Source organism: Astyanax mexicanus, chromosome 2, assembly GCF_023375975.1.
Source record: "Astyanax mexicanus isolate ESR-SI-001 chromosome 2, AstMex3_surface, whole genome shotgun sequence".
NCBI lineage: Eukaryota > Metazoa > Chordata > Actinopteri > Characiformes > Acestrorhamphidae > Astyanax > Astyanax mexicanus.
Window position 1 is genome coordinate 62,768,235 of NC_064409.1, and position 20,007 is coordinate 62,788,241.

General features: G+C 37.3%; 1 protein-coding gene across 1 annotated transcript in view; it reads left to right on the forward strand.

Annotated features, from left to right (window-relative positions):
• Nucleotides 1–3,630: 3,630 nt before the first annotated feature.
• LOC125799100 (piggyBac transposable element-derived protein 3-like) overlaps nt 3,631–20,007 on the forward strand; it is a 73,563-nt gene continuing 57,186 nt past the window's right edge. Inside the window, exon 1 of the mRNA XM_049475065.1 lies at nt 3,631–3,735. Coding sequence (XP_049331022.1) covers nt 3,631–3,735 — 105 coding nt within the window. The remainder of the gene's footprint in view (nt 3,736–20,007) is intronic.

The window sequence follows — 20,007 nt, forward strand, 5'->3', positions numbered from 1 at the left end:
CAACATACATCTTTAATAGAAAAATCAGGTTTTCATTTTCCAAATACTTATTGTTAGTGTGATTTGTCCATTTCACAACCACCTTTAAAGTGTGGGGGGTCACTGTCCAGTTACAACACTCTTATGTATGACCATGTGAAACTGGCTGGACTGTGACACCAGTATTCCTGCAGCTTCTAGTTTGTGGTTGTTTGGTTGGTTCAAACCATGTTCCTCTCAGCTGAGATTCAGCTCCTATTATCAATAAATACAATCATACTTTCATGGACCTTTTTTATGATTCAGTGATAAATCAGCCTCATGAGTTGAAATCTTAAATCTGTGGAAAGTAAAAGATAGTTAGAGTCTTTCGGAACAACTAAATTATGTATGTTTTCGACCCCCCTCCCCTAAAAAAAACACACAAAAAAAATCATACCAGTTTACCAGATTTGTATTGTAACTAACACAAAGTCAGATATGTAGTTAAAACCTTAAAAAGCTTTAGTAATTAAACATGTCATACATGTGTAATTAAATTCTGGTAAAAAAAAAGACTTTTTAGTTTTTAGTAGAATTATAATAGAAATATGTGAGGATGTTTTGAACAAAAGAAGATTGGAACATTGGAAACACTAAACAAAATAAACAAATAATTAATTTGATTTGGTCAAATTGGACCGTTTAGCTAAAAAAAAGTTTATTTTCTTGAGTGAAAGGTAAAAAACAAAAACTTCCTCACTGTGAAACCACAAAGTCAGAATGAACGTCTTCAGTATTACATATTATTATTTTTTATCATTAATGGCAAGAAAGCAAAAATGGCAAAACTGTCCTAATTCACATACCATACAGTAAAAGTTCAGATCAAAACGTTTGATCAGTGAGCAATTGAGTGACACGATGTCCTGTTCTAACAGTGAGGACATGAAGGATAGCTCTTAGATTAGTATCACATCCTGTCCTTGTGCATCTCTAATTAAGATATTTCAGATTGTGTGCTACACGAGCTGAGACTGCATATAGTGGCAGGGCCTCATCCATGACAGAGCGCGGGAGGCCGCCCGGGGCTTACAAGCACACCTGGTAAATACATCAATGGGCCTGCGCTTTTACCAGGGCCAGCAGCTGTCTGTTTGCAACGTTCAGTAACGTCACCAGCACAACATTACCCAACCCACCGCTCTGCTAATTGCCACTCGAACAGGGCAGTGAATCGGGCGAGGAAAAATACAAAGGGTGATAATAACGCTGGAAAGCTGGAAAGCTGATCCCTTTGTCGACCCTCGGTTTGATAGGTGGTACCTGACACCTTCTCTGGAATCATCCGCAGTGGAAAGCCTGGCTTATGGGGGTCATTTACTGTTGTATAAGGAGATTCGGAGTGTGCCCTTCAAACCCTTTATTTGGCTTTTGTGGTTCTGGTAAAGTTGCCGTTAAAGCGCTGTGAGTGAGATGCGTGCCGCCTTGTTGACGACCAGCATGTGCGGAGGGGGCAGTGTGTGTGTGTGTGTGTGTGTCTGTCTGTCTGTGTGTACTCTGGCCAGGGCACATTTGTCCTAGGCACTGTGATTAGGCAGAAAGCCCTTGGAATGCTGGCCCCTCATTAAAGAGACAAATATAGAATACTGCGTTTGAGTGTGTGTAACATAATACCCTGTTTTATGCAGCATGAAATGAAGAATGATAAATGGCAACCATGTTGTTGTTGATGATGAAGATGATGCAGGATCTTTTTTAGAGTTAGAGTCAGGGCTGAGGGTTGTTTATCAGTCTCTTTTTCAGATTCAGTTTGTTAAGAAGCTGCTAGATCAAATGACAGAATCAAAAAACCCAGATCAAATATTGGCTCAAATATCAAAACAGGTACACTGGCATGCCAACAGTCATGAGAAGGCAGTATGTAAACTGATCAAGAAGTGTTACCTTAGGAGGTGGCTTGGGAACGACACCACCTGTCACATAAGTTGTGAGGTGTTATCTTGTGAGTGAGGCTGAACAGGGTCCAGCATGTTCATTAGAAGATGATGTGAATTATTGGAGTTGTAGTGAACCCTGATAGTCCGTATCAGATGGATGGGATATTCTATTCCCGAAGTTGTACAGGCATTTAACATTCCTCGATCCACAGTGTCTCGTGTGGGCAGGGAATATGTTGTAAAAGGCATCGTTACTCACAGTGGACAGTGCAGTGGTTGGTAATGATCATGACCTGCGATGTCTGGCAAGAGTTGTCCAAGCAAACTCAGTCAATTCAAATAGACTCATTGAGTGTCGAAATTCACAGGTTAGGTCAGAGTTTTTTAGCCCCTATGGGTGCAATACTAGTGCCTGTCCCATTACGTATGGAACCTTGTGTGTGTTGCTTATATTCATAGGAAGATTGTGAATATAATATATAAGCTGTGTTACATTAGTTAGGCTGAAGACTAGACTGTCGGTGTAAGAAACACTGGTAAAAATAAGATTCTTTAAGATATGCCATAAAAGAACCACGTTTGGTTGCAACAACAGCCATGTTTGTAATAAATAGCAATGTGTTAGTGTTCTTCAGTCTCACACATCTCTATTAAAAACATGGGGTATTATTTTCTAATTGTTCTTAAGCAGAAATTCCTGCTTAACCTTCTAGGACCTGGAGTTCACATGATGTGATGTGGACATCACATTTTGTCTAGACCACAACAATAAATTTTACTCTACAAGGGCCTGGTGTCCGTTTATGAGGCCATTGCACTATTGTCACCTAGCGGTGGCAAAAGATTTTAATACGTCACAGTTTCAATTTTGTTTAAAAATTTAAATGAACAGCAAATACAGTCATTTTTTATGTTTTTTACTTTGTTATGTCTTCGTGTTGAAGCAGCACTTCAAATGAGCCATATTGCTCAAAAAGGCACTATTGTTGTTTCTTCTTTTGTTTTGCACTCGTCATTAATTCATCATGAGGCTTCATTGTGTTCTGTCTATATATAAAACTAAAGTCCTCATATGTGGACATAATGTTTCTCAGAAACTACGTCATTTAAAAAGATAATTCTTTGTTTTTACACTAATCAGATGTTAATTAATTAGCCCAAATTGCAAAGAGAAATAAAAAAATGCATGCCATGCAAGAGTTTAGGTCTCAGGAGGTTAAACATACTTAACCTAGGTAGTTGTTTTTATGAAAATACTGATATTCACCATTGTATTCTTCTAGGCTTTCCACCGATATGAGGACAATGGTATACTGTAAATCATCGTAAGATTAGAGCTGTGAACAATTCAGTGCTTTCAACCACATCCTAAGTCTGACATAGACTTTTTCTTAAGACTTTTCTCAGGAACAATATTAAGAAGATAATAATATTGGAAGATATGTAAATAATCACAAGTGATTATTCGAAGGAATCATTCAAAGAACCCTTAGAAGCACCAGTCCTAAAGATTGCTCGGTCCAGATCCCCTCCTTGAATGCGTGTCCTGTGGGCGAGTTAAAATAAGTTAGCATTTAAAGTGCTACATCTTGTCGACGGCTTGGCTGTAAAAGTGGTCAGGAGGTTCCAGCGCTCTGACGTTAGTTAAAATGTGAGTCATGCTGTGCGTCCGGAGCTCCAGGGGCAGGAGAGCGTGGTGATGAGAGGGCCAGGGCTGGTGTGAATGCTTGGGATGCAGCACTGTGGCACGGCTGCCCAGCTCGCCAGCTTGGGTTTCAGCTCACCCTCCTCCTCCTCCTCCTCCTCCTCTGTCGGGAGCAATGATGACCCTGGCACGGTCAGAAAGTCACCTTAGCTTTATGGTCCCTGTAACGCTGCACATTCTGGAGCTTTCCACTGCACACCTCATTCGTAGAAGCGCACTTGCTAAACTCAACATTTCACTTTGGTCAAAATAGAACGATTCTACAACCTTTATCCCTGCAATTAATTTATTTATTTTTGCACACACACACTGCTTGTCTAGTCCCTGTAGAGGAATATTGCCAATAGAATAGGACTCTATGGAGCAGATACCTGGATCATGAACCTATTGGCACCATGCCTAATGGTGTGGGTCAGAGAGGTATAAATCTTCCTCGCTTTAAGAGGTATAAATGTTCTCAGTCTTCTCTGGAATGGTATTTGGGGCGGTGATTTTTTATCATACACTCTTAAAAACAGAGGTACGATATGAGTACTTTTTTGTACTCATAGGTACACTCTTCATAATTGTACCCCCAAAGGTACAATATTGGTCTTTACAGGGCCAGATTTGTTCCCTCTGAAGTACAAAGTAATTTCTAACAGCAGGAAGTACACATTTTGTACCATTTAACCAGCCAAAGGGTACATTCAGTATTCTGCATCACTGTACTAATAAACAATATATATTTTAATTGCACATTTTTTTATTTGAAAGCCAAATAATTTTGGATCATCAAGTTTTTGAGCCATATTTAGTTGATGATAATGTTTATAATTTTTACAATCTTTACTGACACAAAACTATGGGTACAAAAAAGGACTTTTACTGGAAGGTACTTTTTTATACCTCAATACATGGTACAGCCCCAGCGACAAGCTTTGTACCCTTTTAAGTACAAATCTGTATTTATTTTTCTTAGTGTGTATGTTTGAGATAACACTTAAAAAACAGTTAATGATCTGGTGTCCTAACACTTTTGCCCATATAGTGTATAACTGAGTGTCTACCAGCTCATTACTGTTGCTATTTCTATTCTTAGCTGAACCCATTTGAAACGTGACTACACAAGTTGTCAGGAAGTAGGGTTGTGAGTGATGAAGCTGAAAAAATGTGCTCCAATAATGTTATATGTATATATATATATATATATATAGTAGTAAATATATTAATATTAAACTGGAAGCAAAAAAAAAAAGAAAATCAACTTAGGAAGTATACTTGAGTAAAGTCCAAATTAAAGTAAATTCTGAATTAAAGCACACTCAGATAGGAATATCTTATATATAATGATCTTATAATATTATTATTAAGATATTATAATACTTAAATGGTATGTATATATAAATTATCCAAACAAATGTTTTGCCCATATTCGAAAACTCTTCCAATTTTTAGTAAAGTAAAGCACTTCAAATATAGTGATGAAGTACAGTCACAGCTCATGTGGCTCTTATCAACTCCCCTCTGCCACTCCTCTTTCTCATAACTACATAACTTACCATTTAGAAAATTACATAGTAGGCCGATGACTAGATAATACTAGTTATAGTAGTTGCTCTATAATAACTCTGACGCGTCATTACTCAGTAATAGGCTTTGAGATCATGAATCTAACACTTCTTCACACCATCTGACCCTAAAACATTTGAAAGGTGAGATTGATCTGGTGGTAAAAGTGACCTATGGCAACAAGACTTGTAGATATCAAAAAAAAAAAAATATCTGGCACTCGAGCTGACAGATGAGCATGTGAAGATTAGCTGGTGTATAAAGTGTCTGTGTGTTTGGATGTGTGTTTTTCAGATGTTTGGGAAGTGTGTCTCTGAGTGGAGTGGGGTTGGTGGGGTGGGGGGAAGGGGCATCTAGTAGCGATTTAAAGGGCAATGTAATTCTATGAGATAGATGGCTGAAACTGAACCCTGCTTAAGAGCCAGGATCTGGGCAGCAGGAGGCTGGAGGGGAGGACTGAGGCTCAGGGCTTCATGGTGGGGGTCTTCTAACTGATCCCCTCCAGTCTGTCAGAGTGGAAGGCCAGCAATGACCCACATAAGTGGGTTTGTGTGTGTGTGTGTGTGTGTGTGTGTTTGAGAGAGAGAGAAAGAGTGAGGTGTCATGGCCTAGCTCCCCTGTAAACACTTCTTTGAAGAGGAGCTCTTTAAAACAACAGGAGGAGTCATTAAGACACACCTTCACCAGGCCCACCCAGTCTCAAGCCACTGTGTGTGTTTCTTGCTTTATACTATCTCTGTAAAAATAAAATATAATGTTAGATTTTGTAAGATTGTATTATTATATTCTAAAGTTCATACAGAATACATAGGAATACATTATGTTTGTTTTGTAGAAGAGAGTCATCTTTCTATATCATTCTGACACTGCATGTGTCATCATTGTCCATTCTGTAATAAACTGTAAATAGATAAATGATAATCAACATAATGGGCATACATTACACATCCTCACATGCTGTACATATATGTACATATATGTACATATTCCTACATACAATTTGTTTTAGTTCTCTAGTTTAGTTATTTTCCATCTTTTTGGTATATTTTTATCTATATTTTGTCTGTTTTTATTCCTTTGGCTATATGTTTATTATTATTATTATTATTATTATTATTATTATTATTATTATTATTATTTATTTTATTTTTTTCCTGTTTTAATTTGTTTGTTTTATTTTATGAGTCTGTGCCCTTTACTATAGGTAGATATAGTATAACAGTCAACATATTTAAGTTACAAATTTGAACTTCAGGGATCATGTTTACCTTTAAGTGTATTTTTATTTCATTTCTACCTTTTGTGTCCTTTTACTAATTTATGAGATAAGGGTTTTTTGAGACTGAAAGAGACAATATATATGCATTTTCTTTGGCTAAAATATTGTGATGAACAATGCTTATCGAGAAATGTCTTTTAAATGGTATTATTTAGCATTTTTACATTAAAATAACAGCTTCATAATCAAAATCATGCTAAAGCTCCATTGTCTAGAAGAATAGTGTCGTTACTGTTGCCACTCCAGACTCTGCACACTGCTAACTGCACTTTGTGACTTTGGTAAAGTGGGCAGGACAACACCAGTGAGAACTGAGTAGCCTGTGTGACCTGAGTCATTCTGAAGTAAAATCCTGTGATGTCCTGAACAGTCCACATGCTGCTTTCACTTTCACATCTCTGAGTGATGGTTCTATATCTCTCAGCTTGTCCATAAATATGTGTATGAGTACCTTCTCATTGGTTAAACAAACATGTGGAAAGATCATGTGGTCTTGAAAAAGATGGCAATCTGATTCAGAAGGGCCAAATTCAAAACATCTAAGAAGATGCTGAAACTTTTAAAAATAGGGTTAAGAACTGCCCAATGTTTCATTGTAAAGTTTAGGACAGTGGAGAAACATCACCTTCTAGAAAGAAATTTGGTCAGAAAAAAAAATCCTGAATGATCATGATCAGCTCGGCTCATGGTCCCTTAAACATTGTCAAATCGTAGAAGAACATCACTAGAACTCAGGCATATGTTTAATAGTGAAAGTAAAAGCATTGTAATAGTGTGACAGTGGTTTGGGTGGCATGAGATCATCATTTTCACACATGGATGCTTCACCACAGACCTTAACCTCATTGAGAATCTTTGGGATGAGCTGGAGATGACTTTCCACAGTCCTTAAAATCTCCCATGATCAATTAACCTATTATCATGCCTTGTCCCATATACAGGCTACAGGTGTAGGTGATACAAAACCCTTTTTTTCTGCAGTACAATAACTTATTTACATTCTGAAAGTTTGAGGGCTTTAAAATCTCCTACAGGACACATGGAAAAGCTGCCCGTTTTCTCTCTACTCCACTTAATCTTTACAGATCAGTATCAGGAATCAAACCCAAATTCTGTATGTTTAAAAATTTACATAAAAATGAGACAAACATAACAAAACTAATGGTTTGGAGGACATGAACTGGTTTACTTATATTCAGGATTTGTATAGATTTTTTAAAATGAAGTTCAGAGAAGAGACAATTTTATGATTTTATACATTATATTTTGACATTTTTTATTTTCTATTTTGTATAGTTTGTATATTTTCTATTACAATTACAATTATGATTTTCAGTAACATTCCTTATCAAACAGGACACCTTTTGTGTAATTTATGTATTGCTTGATTCGATATCCTCAAGATTTAGGGGTGTAATGTCAGGTACACAATTGACAAAAATCCTGGCCTGTTAAAGGGTTAAAGGAACTTTGGACAGAAATTAATGTTGTGACGTTACAGAACCTTGTGGAAACGATGCCACAGTGAAGCTAAAGTCATTCTAATGAAAAGTGACCTTTTTTGTCCAGCCAGTGTACTGTATTTCCCAATACTTTAAGTATCAGAGTGTATAACGCGTGTAAGCATGTAAGGTTGGGCCATTGTCCTGTTGTATCATGACTGTTCAGCCATCCACAAAAAGCAGATTATCCACAAAAAGCTTGTAATGTAAAAGCATGGTGGGGCAGTGAGCTGAGGCCCTGTTTCTCGCTGACCCTGAAGACCACTTTTAAAATAAATGCGAGAAATTCTAAAGATACTGATACTCATATTACACTGCTAGTTAGACACAAGGTCAGACAAAAGTGAGCATGTATGTATGTGTGTGCATAGTTGTGTCTACATGTGCACGTGTACGTGCGTATGTGTGTGTATATGTATGTGTGTGTGTGTGTGTGTGTGGGTGGGTGTTTGGAGCTTGGAGGTTGGGGGGTGTGTGAGGGGTGCTCTCTCTTGCTCTCTCTGTGTGGTCTGTTTAACTCTCATCGGCCCCAAAGCAATGGGACCTCCAACACTCTTCGGACCAGCTCAGTCAGTGAAGCCCAAATGGGCCAATATATTACCACACATTTTTACCAATTATACCTACATTATCTGCATGCTGGACAGAGATACTGCAGCTGCTGGTGTGTACATCACTCAGCTGAAGGGGCATTCTAGCAGTTCTTGAAGGCCAATTTGTAGAGTCACAGTTCATCACTCAGCTTGGTTACTTTTGCCCCATTTTGTGCCACCTTTTACAGCAGCTCATTTAACCAGTGTGTAGAACAGTGGCCAGATTAAGTCTGGTTTCTACCAGAAAGGAGTTTTAAGATTTACTTTACAGCACCCTAGATTGTAGGCGATAACCAGGTAAGTATGTACTGTATATACTGTATGAAATAACCTTGGTTTAAAAGATAGCAAATATCATCAGTGAAATGGCGAATTCAAGCTACTACACAGAAGAATGACATGATAAAGTAACTCATCATTGGGAATTTAATTGCGGTGTGGTATGGTTTGTCAATCAGAAAAAAAACTACAGTGCCACACTATCAGGTAATTATATGGAATAAAAATAAATGAGTTTCTTAACTAGGACAATTAAGGTGATACAAAAAAAGAGAGTTATTTGGTTCCATTAAGAAACAGAGGTGTGTTTCCCAAAACCTCCTACCACAATGATGTTTCTTAGTTGGTTGAATGAAAATCATACCAAGCACTCTTTGTCTATGTTCAGATATTGTTAACATTATAAGATGCTCTGGAAAACTGGACTTATTAATGTAAAAAATGTGATGAAACTTTAAATGAAGTACATCAATTAAAGGTTTTTTAAACCTTCAAAAGGTTTCTCTTTATTACATATCTGTTATACAAACATGGGGTCTTATTCACCAACTATTCTTAAGTACAAATGAAAGAGTTGAGAAAACTAAAAATTTCATCCTGGCATTTTTGAGATTTTACGTTTTACGTTTTGAAAAAGAAAAAAGACACAGACAATTGTGCCAAATGGAAATCCTTAGTGAATTAATTATATATAACAAATTAAGATAATTAATTTTTCATGTGCATAAAACTTAAATCTCACCAACATATGTATGTTTTGTAAGTTCTGCTGACTATCCTTTAAGATCATATTTTACATAAATCAAGGACACATAATGAGCATAACACTACATTTTTTGTTTATATAAATTAGCAACTGAGAATTTATGACTATTTAATTTCTGTCTTTTTGTCAGTCATATAAGTGTTGCGGTAATGCAAATATGACCAACTGGGCCCATCCAGCATATCGTCACACTGCGCAACACAAAACATAGCAACTTGCTCTTATAGCCTTCAACACTAAGGCCAGGCAGTTCACTATTATATAGCTTTTCTTTTAAACCCTTTTACGCAGTTTTCTCATTGATTCTGTAATTCGGTAACGTTTTAATAAGTAATATTTTTAAATTACTAATAAGGACAATGGTGCGTCAGTGAAGAGCATTTATAGGACAATATTGGTGAATAAGACTTGAATATTCTTAATGAAACAAAAAATGGTTTCTTTAAAGTACATTTTTAGGCCCCATTTTTTAAAGTGTATAGTTGGAGCTTATACTTCACACATACTTATATAAAAATAATAATACCTGAACAGCATTATTATTATTATTATTATTATTATTATTATTATTATTATTATTATTATTATTAATGGATAACCTCTTAAATTAATAATATTTAAAAACTCTACTACAGTTCAGAAACTATTTCACAGACTTTTACCATCCCCCCTTTCTGTGCTCTCCCCAGTCTTCCCCAGTGGTCTGTAAGGTTGTCCCCAGCCGTGGTGGCCCTTAGCTGGGCATCGCTGGTGCTTTAGCGCCCGGGGATAGGATCACAGCTCCACAACGTTATGATAGGCTCCTGGCTTTGATCTCCCTGTGTTGGCCTGCGTCCTGGGGTAAGAGATCCAGAAGAACACACACACACACACACACACACAGACGCTGTCGCGTGACAACAGGACGTTGAGACATTAGGCCAGGGCTTGGGACCGTCATGGTGACAGGGAGGCAGGTGTGAAAACCAAGCAGAAGACACAGCGACTTCTCCCAAATTTAGCCCAGATTCAGGGGGAGGAGGTAGCTAACGGTGTGTGGATCTCAGTTAGCCACCGCCACCTCCCCGCTTTGTTGCTTTTGTCTTGGTGGTCCATTTTGCTACATTTTTTGTCACATGCAAATGGTCAAGGGTTTTTGGGGAACATGGTGGCCAAATGCAGAACATCCTCAGTGGATGTCAGGTGTAAGGAATGTGATCTGTCACTAATGTAGGATACTTGTCAACAGGCTGTCACACCCTTAAAGAGCCAGGAAAGAGATGATTATTGTCAGGGAGCATAATGAAGTCACTAAGAGAGATTTTATAGGTGTCATAAACTACACTTTCTTTACACACTTCTTCACATTTCTTCACAACTGTATGTTTATTCCAGCACAATCTGAAAGTTTTTACATAACATTCATTACCCTAAAAACCTCCGCTACCCTAAAAATCATGTGATCAGACTGTGGATGATGGTGATGGAGCATAGGCATCCTGACTACTTTAAAATGTAAAAATAAGCCAAGCTATTACAGTTTATATTGGTGCATCTCCCTCTTTCTGGCTAGGTTCACATTACAAGCCTCATTGATAAATATATTTTTTCCTCAATTTGGATTTACCTGTAATGTGAATGAATCTATACCTGAAACAGCACGTCTGTGTGCATTGACACATTTATAATTGTCGCCTTTATTGTAAATTGTGTGCGCTGTCACTGCTTGCTGACAGTTCTAAGCACATGCACACAGGCAAAAAGATACATGAAATCTGTTCATTTTGAATTTCTTTGCATGCATATAAACCCAGCTTCCTGAACATTTTTTGTTATTAGAATGTTTTTATTTAATTTATTTAAATATAATTTTATTTCTATTTTTTCCCATTTTCTCCCAAATTTACATAGCCAATTACCCAACCCACTCATTAGGACTTTATTTTACATTTTAATTGTTCTGGGAATGTCTCTGCAATATCAATATCATTATCAATATAATTTTTTTGTTTTGGGAATGTTACTTCTAACATTTTCATAATGTTAATATTCATCTATTTGTGAACATTGTGTGAAAAACTATCTAATAACATCATAATGCAAACCCTTGTTTGTCTTTTTTAACCATTCCTGGAACATTATTTCTGTCTCGTTACAGGCTAACTTTCCTGGAACCTTTTCAAAACGTTGCTAAACTTGCTTAGAACGTTTTCTATTAGCTGGGAATCAGATGCAATCTTGATTTAGGACCCCATATGAAAGTGTCTCAAATTGAATTAAAAAAAGATAAGATCTGACATGTCCACACAGCCCTGAACAATTCAGATCTGTATCACATTCACAAAAAAGTTTTAGTCTGTGTTTGTATTTTAGACAGGCAGAGGTATAAATGTCATAAATAAAATCTATTAAATAAATGTTTATTTTTTAATACATTTTTAAGTAATTATTAGAAATACTGAACATATATGGCATGGTAAAAACAATCAAACCATTTTTTACAGTCACGCAACAAATTATAAATCTCACTGTTGCTTTCTGACATATTATGAAAATGGCAGCTGCCCTTTTATATTATGCCAAAATTTTCTTGATAACTGCACCAAGACGTTGCAAGAAGTTTATTTGTGTGACAGCACTGATATGCACACTAGCCTCCTGTCTTCATCTCCTCTTGGAATGCATTTGTCACCTTAACAGTTTAGAGCATTAGCACTTTAAAGTTAAGGGCTATCAGCATGCAAACCGGGCCTGGTGTGAAACAGAAGGTGCTGGTCACTAATTACACTCATTTGCGGTAATTAGTGAGGATGGCACATGCCTTTTTTCTCTGCTTGTCAACAGGCAGAATTTAAGAGCTATTCAGAGCAGTTGCTAGCACATAGCCTCCAAAGACACACATCCAGAGTGACACTTTATAAAAACAGGGCTCTGAGATTTGTCAGACCTTTATTGTGCTCTAACTGTTAGTTCATACTGGGCAAATGTATCATTATGTTCCACAACATTAGGCAAACAATGGCTTCTCACTGATTTTATTGCAAATACACTGTTTAAAATAGAGTTCACTGAAAAACGTGTACTGTATCAATTACTGATGCTTTATTAAATTTCTCTTTTATTATTTAATATTAGAAAAGCTTTAGCATTCCCAATATTAATGTACAGCTCTGTTTTCAGTTTATGAATCAGTTCATCTGATTGTTTTATTCTATAAACTACAGACAACATTTCTACCAAATTCCAAATAAAAATATTGTCATTTAGAGCATTTATTTGCAGAAAATGAGAAATGTCCGAAATAACAAAAAAGGTGCAGAGCTTTCAGATCTCAAATAATGCAAAGAAAACAAGTTCATATTTATAAAGTTTTAAGAGTTCAGAAATCTATGAACTCTTAACTCTTTGGTGGAGTAACCCTGGTTTTAATCAAAGTTTTCATGCATCTTGGCATGTTCTCCTTCATCAGTCTTACACACTGCTTTTGGATAACTTTATGCCACTCCTGGTGCAGAAATTCAAGCAGTTCAGCTTGGTTTGATGGCTTCTTCCTGGTTTGATGGTAATCATCCATTTTTCTCTTGGTCATATTTCAATTTGAAATATGATCAATTTGAAATATGACCAAGATATTAAAATAAAAAAAACTAGTCATTTTAAGTGGTCTCTTATTTTTTTCCAGAGCTGTAGTGTTGGGGTCTACATTCTGCATCTTCTTGATGACATTTTCCCAGAACCCAAGAACCACATACTTAACAGTCACAAGTTTTTTTCACGAATCATATCAATTTTACCTCCTAATTCCCAGAGTCCCTGCTTTTGCCCTTTGTGTCTCCATTTGACTAAGTTACTACCCAAATATCTTAATGCTAATGTGAAGCATGGCTGTGACGAAAGTGCTGGAATGTGCTCTCTGAGGACAGTTAAGAGCTTACCTTAGTGTTTATAGCCAGAGTGATGCAGTTCTGCTCCTAATGGGAGGTGCCAGAGCCCCTGTAACACTGTGGGATAGAGTTACACTAGCGTACACACAGAATTAGGCAATGGCCAGTGCTTATGAGTCTGACTCTGCCTGTTGTATTGTATTACAAGGAACAAATATAAAATGTTAAATAATTTTGGTATGTTTTTGCAGTTAATTTATGAAAAGAACTGTAATTTTGGCATATGTACTGTTCTATTGTGCAATACCATTTTTCTGATATTAATATAAATACCAATTCAATATGTTTTTTAACACCAAAAGATTCTAGGCTTTAAAATTAAAATTCAAACTTTTATTTGAGGAATTTCACCTAAGATCTAAAGCTAGCCAATCATACTTAAACAGAACACACTCTTGTACACAGCTAACAACACTACTTTAGGCAGTGTGAATGTCCTGAATGCTAATTCAGAATATATTTGTTATAAATTCATAACTGATTTATTATGGTTGCAATACACAAGAATATTGTTTTACTGAAAACTGTTGATTTGGGTGAGTAAAGCGGTTTTGTTTATTTACAGTAAGCTTAGATTTCCGAATTTCTCCAGTACTAAGGCTGGAGAATAAGTTTTAGCGGCTAACCGCTGCAGCAGTGCTAGCTGGGGTTAGGAGCAGGCTACAGGCTGATAATACTCCCCTCTGAATGTCAAAAGAGCTAGCTCGGTTAACGGGTAATGCTAATGCTACTCCAGCAATGCTAGCCGGGGTTAGCAGCAGGCTACAGGCTAATGATAATGACCTTTGAACGGCAAAATAGCAAGCCCAATTAGTGGGTAATGCTAATGCTACTCCAGCAGTGCTAGCCGGGCTTGAAGGCAGGCTACAGGCTGATAATTCTTAATGCTAATGCTACTCCAGTCTTGGTGTTGGAGGACTTAACTGAAACTCCTGTATAATCCTGTACTTCAGCGGAGTGGCTTTACTGCTTCTTACAACCTGGTAAAATTTATACATAAGGTCCATCAGATTATAAGGCGCACTGACGATTTTTGAGAAAATTAAAGGATTTTAAGTGCACCTTATAGTGCAACAAAATATGGTATATTTTTAAGATTGACTATTACATATGAATACAGATTCGCTGTAGTTTAGATCTGCAAACATTTATTTGTCTTTTTCTTTTCATCCCTATTTACTCTCCTTATATTCTTCACACATGCCTTTGCCTTTCAGTTTCTCTGTCCTAACAGCCACTGTACAAAATGTACCTCATCAGGGCAAAAAAATCTTTAATCCATATCCATACTGACCTGTAATTCTTAATGTGTCATTTTTATCCATTTTACCATTGCAACTACCTAGAACACCTAGCAAATTAATTTCCATAGTTCCCACAGAGCAACACCTTATTAACCAAGAGATATACCATAGCAACAGTTTAGCAACCACCTAGCAATACCTTTGAGTTGCTTAAGAACACCTTAACCCACCAGACCATTACCATTGCAACTGCAGAGTAACACTGCTGCAACCACATAGCAACACCTTAGCAACCAAGAGCTACAGTAGAGTAACACATTAGCAATAACATAGCAAATAACTTGCAAACCAGTGGGAACCACTTTAACTGTGCAATCTTTCTGTTTTCTTTGGAAATTTTGATATTTAATCAAGTATTGTATAATTTGTTTTTATGTTTTTACATCATTTAAATCAGCTTTTTTTATTTGACCAAAATTTTAGAATCAATGTATCCAACAAAAATAATCCAAAATCACTTAAATATTAGGAATTAAATCTTGTTACATAGAAATGCATTACATTACATATGAAGAAAAAAATAACATTTTGGATTTTTTTTGTGTGTAGACAACGATAATATGCCACTGTAGTAGTGTGCAGAAACATGGAGCGCAGATGGAAACGTGACCTCCTTCATGTCCATTGGGGTCTGGCCCTGCACTGCGCTGCAGCATCCTGTCATACTTGCCTTTATGTCAGAGCTACCATTACTGAAAGCTCTGGCGTGCGTGGACAACATTATGGAGTATGTCCTATCAGCACCTGCACCATCTGCCAAATCTCACAAATGGCTTCGGTCAAACATGCGTTTTAAAGTAGCCGAGCTCTGAGGTCCACCCAGCTACATTAAAGCGAAACCCTTGAACTCTAGAAGCACCAGTGGGGCTCTGAGGGGCGAAATTGGAACCTTTGTTTTTTCAAAACAAAATTATCTAGAATCTCCAAAAAACGAGGATTGGAAATGACGTTATTAGTGTGTTGTGTCGGAGAGCAGGAGAACATGCAACTGTAGAAGAGGGGTCAGAGTGAGGAGCTGCAGGCCTTGGCGGCGAAGCACAATGGGTACTTTGGCAGAACCACTGTGTTCTCGATGACAACGGCATTTGGCTTGTGTCATGCTTTCTCCATTTCTCATAAAATGCCATGCAGAGTGGCTCATCACATGGGCTTCCCAGCAGCCCCAGTGTTCATAGCCCCCTCCTTATATTGTTTTCACTTTAATTGTTATTATTATCATTTCTGAATGTGTTCAAAAATGTAAACACCGTCGAAATGCATTTAATTAGATCAGATGTCTCGGAGCACTGAGGAACATTTTGGGGTTTCTCTGTTTTTATTGGTAATTTCATGCCAATGCCAGGTGCAGGTATAGACCTCGCTTGGGGGTTGGATCTATTCCCAAGTGTTGGGCCCCATAACAAGCAATGCCCTGGTGTACTGAGCTGAAAACCCACACGCAGATCACTTCCCGCGTCGTGGCCTTTAAAGCACTGCGCCCGAGTAATCCCCACTCCCACAGCCTTGTGAAACATTAAATGTTGGTGTAAGCAGCAGAGGCGCCATCCTGCCCGTCCTGCACTTAACGTGGGCACTGTGCCAGCCCCGGGGTGGGGGGTCCGAAACTGCTGGCAATGGGCTTGGAAAATAGGAGCGTGTTGTGCACGGAGAGAGAGGGGAGTGTGAGCTAGAGGGGCGATCGGGTCCGAATGATGAGAGATGTCGAGAGGCTGTGCTTAGCCCCGCCTTCACCCTCAGCTGCCCCCTCCAGCCCTCCTCCTAATGCTAGGATCAGTCATTAGCCCTAGGAACCCGGAGCACAAATCAGATACAGGGATAAAGAGATGGCTGGGTATGTAACGGCATTAGCATTCGTGCTGCTTCAAAGACTGATCTTATGTTGGCAAGTAGTTCCTACATGACCTCATCATCTACATCAACATAATAGTCCTTATTTTATTTCACTGGAAACTAGCGTAGTTTCTGACACACTGCTTGGTACAGTCTCTTGCTCCTGTGATAAAAGCTTATCTCTTGTCGCCATAGTGAGGAGAGGAATAGTGAAGTGTTGACAGTGGGCGACCTGCCATGCCCAATCCTGTCCTCCATGCCCCATTCACATGGCCCATTAGCATGTGTGATCATCCCTGCCCTCTCCTGGCTTCTGTCCTTCAAGCACTCACAGCTCTGAGAGGCTCTGCAGGACACTGTGGCCAGTTGTAATTGTACTGTTGTACTGTAAGTGAAAGCAATGTTACCCAGTAAACTTTTAAGGAGCTTGTCCAACTTATTTAAAAACAGTTCTTTAAAGACCTGTCAATTTTATGTTACTTTGAGGCACCAAAAAAATGCTTTCCTACAGTATAATTCCACACTTTTAAAAGTTTACTGAGATACTTTTGACTGTCAATTTTAAACTGCGTAGGCGCAAGCTCAAAGCAACCTCAAAGAAAAGGTTTCTCAAAAAACAAATGCTTTCTGAAAGTTCCTTAAATCACCTTAAGATGTTTGTCAACTGTTTCAAACTTAGGAAATCATAAATGTTTCTCATGGATCTTGCAATTTTATTAGGGAACAATAAAACTCTTTTGCAGGACACTGTGGCCAACTGTAGATGTGATATGTGTGTTTCCAAGGCAAAGGTAGTACTGCCTATTTATGCATACAGCATAAATCAGTATGATTTTATGTTTCAATAAAAAGGCTAGACTGAAAATCTACTCCTTTAGTTTAGATTTTGGTAATCAATGTTTAAGGTAATAGTGGTAAACTAAGATGCTGGTGCTGATATCCCGTCACTTGCATGTGTTAGTAGGTTTGTGGACGATGGCTGGGAGGTAGAGATGCCAATGTTTTGCTTTTTTGTGCTCTTGTGTGTGTGTTACCTTCTAGCTCTCCCCTTTTAGCTAGGCTGTTACTGCCAGAGCCACTAGCCAAACTTTTGTTCATATTTATGTACTACATAAATCCAGTCAGAACTAATTTCATCTCTTTACCTTCTCTGAGTTAATGACTGTTCACCTATGTGGCCTAATACAGAAATAATACAGAAATAATCTTATAAATTAGATTTGATTTGACTTGATCTTACAGATTAGGTTCCTAAAGCATTCTTAGATTAAGAGTTCATGAAGAATTTTGCCAAGCTCTCACTCTTGCATTTTATCTAAAAACTAGATTTTTAAAGTGACCACCCCTAGAATAATTATTTGGGGAACCAAAATGTTTTTTTTTTCTTACAGCATTTTTTCTACAGATCCAGAACTCTTTTTGGCTGCATTTGGCATATTTATTTTTAAGATCACAATTTTGATTATTTAAGCTCTTGAAGTATTACTAGTTTAATGATCAGTTATCAATCCCAATATTTATTTGAGTACTGCTAATAATTTGGCAACTTTTATAAATCTAATAGTAGATATTTGTAGTGTGGACCTGCCGATGGAAAGCTAATTATTGCTCTTTTGTGAGACCACATATATAATGACAAATATTTTGGGCTTCCTCTGTTTTTATCGGTCACATCATGCCTTTGCCAGGTGCAGGAATAGAGCTAGTTCTGTGTTTGGATCTTTTCCCAAATGTTAGGCTTCCTAATAAGCCATGTCTTGGTGTACTGGGCTTAACCCTGCACTCTGCTGCATTAATCATGCTGCATTTGAGTAATTCACTTTGTCTGCCCACAAATACTGTACTTAACACCTGAAAAAAAATGATGTGTAAACTAGCAGTGTTTTGTGAATTTTCAATGCAGATTCCAATTTGTTTACATACAAATTGACTGATCATCAATTCTCTTTTTTTTAAGTTACTGATTTTGAATGATGTTTTTAGGTCATAGTTATAAAGATAATGCCATAATAATATGAACATTAACAGGTTTTTTATGTTTTATTGTGAGACTACATATATAATTAAAAATATTTTGAGCTTCCTCTGTTTTAATTGGTCACATCATGCCTCTGCCAGGTGCAGGAATAGAGCTAGCTCTGTGTTTGGATCTTTTCCCAAATGTTAGGCTTCCTAATAAGCCATGCCCTGGTGTGCTGGACTAAACTCCCACATGTAGATCTTCTATGAACATTTTTGAATTTAATAGTATTAAAAACTTAAAGATAAAAAAAACTAAGTTTTGTTGCAGTTAAAGTCAGAAAAGAGGAATTTATTCACTACTAATGAAAATGAAGAATAATTGAGAGTATATGAAAGCTTAACAGTGTAAGCCTACTAATTTCAGCATTCCAGCTTCATTACATCCCAGGCAGACAAACCCCTAATCACTCCGGGGAACTGATCTGAAACACTAGCTCGACTCTAAATCAGTATTTAACACAATGAATTAACCCAGTCTCACACACGCATGCAGAATAACCACACAGCGCAGTTAAACCTCAATGGGTTTAGCAGCTCTGGATTGGCCTGTCTGGCTGGGTGAACCCTAGCGGGTATCAAATTTAATATCGACCTGTATCTCTGCGTGTTCTGTGCTCCTAAAGAGCGTGGTAATGCAGTCTTACCCCTCACACTGCAGGAATCAGAGAGAGTGTGAATAATCGCACCGTATCCAGGTATATTTAGTCAGGGTGGCAGACAGGGTTGTAAATTGGTTGGTCTGGGCAGTGGACATGCTATGCTGTGTGCTGAGATCCACATAAAAAATCTGCACCAAATATCCAGATGTGGAACCAGGAGATCAGAAGTCTGGGGAAAAAGCTTGTGCCATGTTGGATACACGCATGTACACACTTTACATTGCACTGTGTATTTTTGTGTATTTTTGTATTTTAGAGGCTAATGTTATTTCTAATTTGATTATGAATCAATTAATTAGATAAACAGATCCTAAAATATAAAAAAGAGAAATGTACTCACTTTAAATACCTTACGATTTAAAGTTGTAAAAGTATTTCATCAGAATTAACGTGATTGAAATGACTAGCAATAAAAAAGCTATACATTTAATACTGTCTCTACAAATATCTTCAAAATCCTTTTTTTTTTCTTTTTAACATTTCTCTACCAATATATCGTTTCCTGCACATTTCATTTGTTTTTTGCAATTTATTTATTCACAATTTATTTATTCAAAATATATTATATATATTTAATTCTGTCACTTCTATAGTGTATTTTGTTGTTGGATGTTGGTACTTCATTTTTGCCAAAATAATAACACTGTCTTGTTGTCCTGTTTTTAGAACAGAATATGTTCAGTAATAAACACAATA